The 6,920-nt window shown below is 34.3% G+C and overlaps 1 protein-coding gene across 1 annotated transcript in view; it reads right to left on the bottom strand.

Annotated features, from left to right (window-relative positions):
- Positions 1-2,440: 2,440 nt before the first annotated feature.
- Positions 2,441-6,920, bottom strand: part of hsd17b12b (hydroxysteroid (17-beta) dehydrogenase 12b) — a 25,801-nt gene continuing 21,321 nt past the window's right edge. Inside the window, exons 8-11 of the mRNA XM_067400538.1 lie at positions 6,806-6,887; positions 6,511-6,576; positions 4,052-4,201; positions 2,441-3,511 (exon numbers count right to left, since the gene is read on the bottom strand). Of these exons, the coding sequence (XP_067256639.1) occupies positions 3,404-3,511; positions 4,052-4,201; positions 6,511-6,576; positions 6,806-6,887 (406 nt within the window). The 3' untranslated portion in view covers positions 2,441-3,403. The remainder of the gene's footprint in view (positions 3,512-4,051; positions 4,202-6,510; positions 6,577-6,805; positions 6,888-6,920) is intronic.

The following is a 6,920-nucleotide window of genomic DNA, read 5'->3' as shown; positions in this document are numbered from 1 at the left end:
CCCCCACTACTGACTGGAACAAACACGCATGCGGTGTGCAACAGGGAGGGTGCTGAGGAATTGCACTCGAGGATTTGGCACTCAGACACAACATTAGAAATCGTGCTCATCTATCAGAGGAGGGAGACGTGAAACAGGGCAGATGGTCTTTTAAACACTGCTACAAAGCTACAACATAGGGAGGAATTCACTTGTACCAAGGCTCAAAGAGTATAATTTTGGTAGCATTTGAATGCAAAGGGCATGTACATGGGTTGGACACAGATGGTTCATGCCTGCAGGGGAGAAATAGATAGAGGCGAGAAAGGGCATGGGGGAAACTCTGGTGTGTGAAGTCCCGCAGTGAGGACAGGACTCAGTGCCATCCTTTTTTTTTTTTTTGGAAGAACTTTTTTTTTATTATTATTTTATTTTACAAGACAAATATTAGACATTGCAATACATATTAGAGCATATAAAACAAAGAGTACCAACAATAACTAAAATGCAAAAAGAACATGTATACAAAAAAAAATAACAATAATAAAAAAAGAAAAAAGAATAAGATAAAAAGTGCTATATATTATTAGGGCAGTTACATGAATTTGAAAAGATTTAGAATTTGTATTGTTTTTATAAGCTTTTTGTTCTGTTATCCCATGTTTGAAAGGGTTTCAAAATATACTGTGAAATCGGTGTTATAAAAGGTAATATATGAGGGACTCAGTGCCATCCTGACTGATTGCAACTAACATAGCCGGTGAGGAAAATGCCAACTTCTCAATGCCATCTTGGATTTTAAATCTCATTTAAACCTAGGAAAAAAACTAATTGTAAAGATTTTTAAAAATGCTGAAAGCCAGATTGGGGGAAAAAAATAAACATGAATTGAAATGAATAAATATATTGCACTATTTCTAGGTCAGTAATCAAAGCACACTACCATTAAAAAGTTTGTGGTCAGTAAGAAATTTATTTAAAAGAATTTAATACTTTTAGTCAGTAAGTATGGATTCAATTGTTCAGTAAATATGCTTACATTTATATATATATATATTCATACCTGCAAATTGCAAAGTGGTGAAAAGGGTGAACATTTTTATGTTTTTAACATTTAAACTAAGCATTCTGGTGCACTCTGATAAGAAAATAAGTGGGGAAAAAATTTGCTTCAAAAAGTAAATAAATAAATAAATAAAATTTAAAAAACATTTATTGACACTAGGGCTAGGCATTGACACAAATTTCACAACTGGATTTGATTTTGATTCAGAAGCTTGCAATTTGATTACCTTCAAGTCAATATTGATTAATTTGGGGCCTATCTAGCACAGTATATGGCAAATGTCCTCAAAGAAAAAATATCTCTCAACTAATGCTGTAAACTAAACAGGGAGCCACAGTCTGTACATCGTTAAACTATTAAAGGTTTAATTGATTTGTAAGCTACTTAAATATAAATTACACAAAGAAGTTTTTATAATAACGTTATAATACATTTTTAATGACATACTTGTTTCTACTCGTTTTTACATAGGCCTGAACATTTAAATGGTGGCCGTCATAAAACGGATTTATACATTCAATATTGAAGCACATGTTAAGTACAATTAATATGCAAAGCCTAGTCACAGTGGATATATATCAAAATGCTCCTCTCTAAGTTCACTTTTGTAGCTGACTAACAAGTTTTTGGACATTGAATGTTTTTTTCTGAGGTAAATGCGACTGTAAATGTGACATTTTTACAAACTGTTTTTTTTTACACATTTCTGCGGTTGAAACAATGATTGATTGATTAATGTGACATGATATGGATTTCTGTAAGTTGTACTGTATCTTTCAACATACCTTTGGATATTTATTCATGTTTATTTCATGTTGTAAAGCGGAAGAGATGATCAGTTCACGTGGAAGGAAGCCTTCTCTGAGTTCACTACATATGACAATGGTTCAAATTCTTGAATAATATTATTTTTGTTTTGTTTTTGTGCACAAAAAGTATTCTCATCACTTCTTAACATGAAGGTTGATCCACTGTAGTCACATTGATTATGTCAAAAGGTGCAATGACGTTGCTGCTTATGTGTGGATCAGATACCCCCGGATTTCATCAAAAATATCTTAATTTGTGTTCCGAAGACAAACAAAGGTCTTACGGGTGTGGAACGACATGAGGGTAAGTAATTAATGACAGAAATTTCATTTTTGGGTGAACTAACCCTTTAAGAGAATTAAGCCATGCATGCCAAAATCATGACAATATTGGTCTTATTAAGTAGTGTCTAAACCTTCACCTTTCATCTTTATCAATTTACCACAAATACACTTATCTCATATGATATATAATACATATATTAAAGGTCAACTAACATTCACTTTTTGCTTATGAAAAATCTATCAAAATACAAATGAGAAACAATATTAGAAAGATTTTTTTTATTTTATTTGAAATGCAAGATTATTTCACAAGCAGGCATATTTGGATTTTTTTTTTTTTTTTTAAGACAAAAAGAAACCTGAGAGTGCCAATCATCGTAGGAATCCTAAGAGTTGTTCTGAAAGAAAATACTGTATTATGATTGACCAGATAATGATGGAACCACAGCCTCAACTTTTAATTAATCTGTTGTCAGAGTTGAAATTCCGCAAAATTAAATTCCTCAAAACCCCAGCAGCATTTCAAAGTGAACCATACAGGGCATGCACAAACTTTCCACAACAATGTTAGTGCAATATAACTGCATCTTCTTTCAAATAGATGATTTAATGATAGAATGCTTAGTGCCATCTGTGATGGGCACAAATAGTTCATGTAGTGCATTTAGTTTGTAAACAACTGCTGAGTCAGACAGGAAAAAAGCAAATATGGACCACAAATAAACGCACCATTTTGTAGATGCAATTTTTAAAAGGTTGTAGGCAACCTCCCTAATTTTAGTTATACATATTTTAATTATGGTGATGGGAGTGCTGTTGTGCAAATAGACATTTCATTCAGGTTAAGAACTTTTTTATTATTATGTTCATCAGATGACTATTACCAGAGATCTACAAATTTACTCTCTCTAAACATGAAAGAAAACCAAACAAACTGACTGATCAATGCTTTTAGTGACTGTTAGGATACAAAGAACATTACAGAGACTTCAGCTATTAGAACTAATTAGAACCGTTGGTCAGCAAAGGCTGTTCAAGCAAATCATGTATTGGTTAGCAACAACTCAATACACCACTCTAATGTCTGGAAAATACATTGCTTGGTTTGTACCATCTCAAACAGACTTATCAGGAGCAGTTTGGTGTGACTGCTCTTGGCCCCCTGACAGCAAAAGGGAAGAAATATTAAGGATTGTTGTTGTTGTTGTTTCCTCAATTTCATCACACCATTCCTTCATCCCTCTGTCTGTCCTTTTTTCTGTCTCTAACCTTGCTTCTGTTTCTTCAGATAGCGTGCACGCTGGGACAACCCCATGCTCATAACATATTTGTTGAGCAGCTTTGCAGGAAGCAGAGCAGTAGTCACCCAACCCTACAGAAATGACACAACAACAGACTTGTTAGACTGTCAGAATCCAGAAGACGAAAACAATCTGCTTTTAGTACTATAGATTATATCATTCTTGTTGGTCCTTTTAAGCATAGTTTATAGGATTTACACTACTGTTCAAAAGTTTGGGATCAGTAGGATTTTTAAAGAAATTATTACTTTTATTCAGCAAAAGTGATAGTAAAGACATTTACAATGTCTAAAGATTTCCATTTAAAATAAATGCTGTTCTATTCATCAAAAAATCCAGATTAAATTTTCGACAAAAAATATTAAGCAGCTCAATCATTTTCAACATCATATGACACTGAAGAATGGAGTAATGATGCTGAAAATTCAGCTTTGCTATCACAGGAATAAAATTTAAAATACTTTTTAAAAGATAGACACTTTAAATAATAATAAATGCAGCATTGCAGAGCACAGCAAAAAAAAAAAAATATCTTACTGACTCCTTGAATTCACTTACTGACCCCTGAACATTGAATTAAAGATGGTGAAGGCATTTCAAGAGGGTCTCACCATGATGGCATGAGGGAGGTAACCGTTAGACTGAGTCTGCAGGCCTACGGTACTCAGCTGGGCTTTTACGTAGCGTTCTGGAGTAGGGATGTCGAGAGACGCCCTCTTGATTTTGCTCAGCTTGGTTGTCACAAAAAATGGCAGCACACTCTTCAAGAAGATACACAAGACCAGAACACATTACATCACCAGCAGAAAAAGCCAAACGCTATATATCTCAAATGGAATTATACTTCAAATCATCGGTTGCATATTTAAAAAGGTACACTATATAACTTTTGGCCCTTTAGCGGTTAAAAATCAAAACTGCATGTATTTTGTTGAAGAACATTTTAGAAACGTATTAAAGGTGCTCTAAGTGATCCTGGGTGGAGTAACTTCCTGTTGACGTTCGAAGTGTTGTCAAACAAAACAGAGGCTAACCGTTAGTCGACGAAGAGAGGCTTAGTCGGCCCAAATTTCATTAGTAACTTAGTCACAGGGAACATGTAAGTAGTTCACTTCACTTAAACATTAACCTAGAAAAAATGTGGGCTATTGAAGTGTTTGTGCAGAGTGTGAAAGCTGAATAGTAGCACGCTTACTGTATGACAGCTAACATGGAGGCGCCGGTGCGATCACTTGCACTTAAAATCATCATTTTTGGTCATACAGATAAGAGTAATACATCTTTTGAATCTGTGAAGAGTCATTTGTGTGGACTCACAATGACAACAAAATGTTGTGCTTTTGTAAAATAATGAAAGCAAACAGGGTGTGCTTTCTGCCGTCTCTCTCTGTGAACTTGAACGGGCCAAAAAAAAAAAGAAAAAAAGAATTGAAACTCCATGTAAACTTGCCTCATAGACATGAAAAATGTATCTATAGAAAGCGAAATGTCTACTTTTAAATGAACCAATTCAAGTGGAAAACAAATATTCTCAGGTTATGTAATCCAGATGAACTGTGCAAATAAGCGTGTCCACTACTGCGGAGATGACGAGTCAAATTCATCACTGCAGCCAAAAATACAGAAAACACTAGTTTATCAATTAATTATTATAATGCTAAAGCAATCTCCGTCCTGTTTTCCCTGACTCATTCATAATCATTACTTCTGCCGGTGCGCTGTGGTAAGCTTTATGTGTGCACTTCAACACTGATTAGGCTATGTAGGCATTAAAGGCTCTTTATTATAATTTACAGTATATGGTTTATTAATAAATGTGTGATTAGTCGACTATCACTTAAAATGAATGACTACTAATCACCAGAAAAATCTTTAGTTGAAGGTAGCCCTAGTAAATACATATTTCTTAAATATATTTCATCTGTATATACTGTATACTATATAAACACATTTACTATACATACATATATATATACATATATACATATATATATATATATATATATATATATATATATATATATATATATACATATATACATACAGCCTTTGTATAAAGATGAAGATACGCATATGTACAGCTGGCCAATCAGAAATCTGTAATCTGGATTTGTATTAAAGGTTTTTAATGTGTCTTAACTTGTTTGGAGGATGACACATTTGGAATTACTTGAGGATCTTGCTGCAAAAGAGCGTCATGTTTACTGAGAGCGAAGAAAAGAAAAGGGTGCGTGGAAATCCCTTATATGGACATGGTTTGGGTGTGTTTTATGCAAATTTCTACGGATGCTCATTTAGAATACTCCAAATTCATTAACGTAAGAAAGATGTTAAGAAACAAATCCATGTCGCGTACACATGTATTGTGAATTGAGCAGAATTTTTTTTCTTGACAAGTTATCCTGGGTATATCAATACGAATAATCCACGCATTTGGTTGTGCTTTGGCTCAGCGTGAAGGTGCAGATGAAAATGACCCTTCACAACAGATAATGCTTTACAATGAACTCTGTTAGAGAGCTACATATGGCAATTTTTCTGTTCAATAAAACACCTTACTCACCTGTTGAGTAACAAAAAAATCTGTATCTTACAAATTTTCAAATGCCTCAGTTCTCACCAATGTTGATTCTTGTTTTATTACGAACTCTGTCATCTTCTCTCTTTGCCAGCAAACTCTCCTCTGTTTAAAATGGGTGATTCCCAGGAATTTCAAGATTTAGCTGCTCCATGTCAACCTTTCAACCATCTCAACCTTTCCAATGAACTTATGCCACTCCCACACCATATACGCATCATTTTTATTCTATTTCCCTATATATAAAACCATCCCGTTGTTCTAAAATATAAACACTTATAATGTGCTCACTATAGTGCATCAGGGTAAGACAAAAACGGAGGAAGGACGAAGGATTGATGATGTATTGACTCATTGTTTACACTGTGTTCATTCTGAACAAAAAAAGTTATAGTGTACCTTTAAATGCCATTCTTTTCAGCCAACAACAATTTAATATAGCGAGGTCTTAACTCTTCGTTTTAAACTATTCCGTCATGAATTTTCACTCACCTGTACAATAATCCCTTTGCTTTTGTATTCAGCATCAAGTCCACGGGAGAAGAAGTCCACAAAGGCCTGAGGAGTGAGAATAATCATCTAATGCAAGTTCTTCAACATCACAAATGTAACGAACTCATTATACTAAAAAATGCTCAAAATAGTGTTGCTAAACAATCAGATTTCCAATTGGGAAAATATGGAAACATCCTCTGAGAACATTAGCAAAAAAACATTTCCAAGATTTCTCACAAAGATTTCCAAAAACCTTATTCATGATAGAGAGAATAAGAGAGAGAGATCTTGCCTTCGAAGAAGAATAGAGGGTGAGGAGAGGAACTGGGTACATGCCACTCGCTGAGGCAACATTCAAGATCACTCCTTTAGACCTAGAAAGAGTCAGGATTTTTCACCTATTAATG

Source organism: Chanodichthys erythropterus, chromosome 11, assembly GCF_024489055.1.
Source record: "Chanodichthys erythropterus isolate Z2021 chromosome 11, ASM2448905v1, whole genome shotgun sequence".
NCBI lineage: Eukaryota > Metazoa > Chordata > Actinopteri > Cypriniformes > Xenocyprididae > Chanodichthys > Chanodichthys erythropterus.
This window is presented reverse-complemented; position numbering and strand designations above follow the sequence as displayed.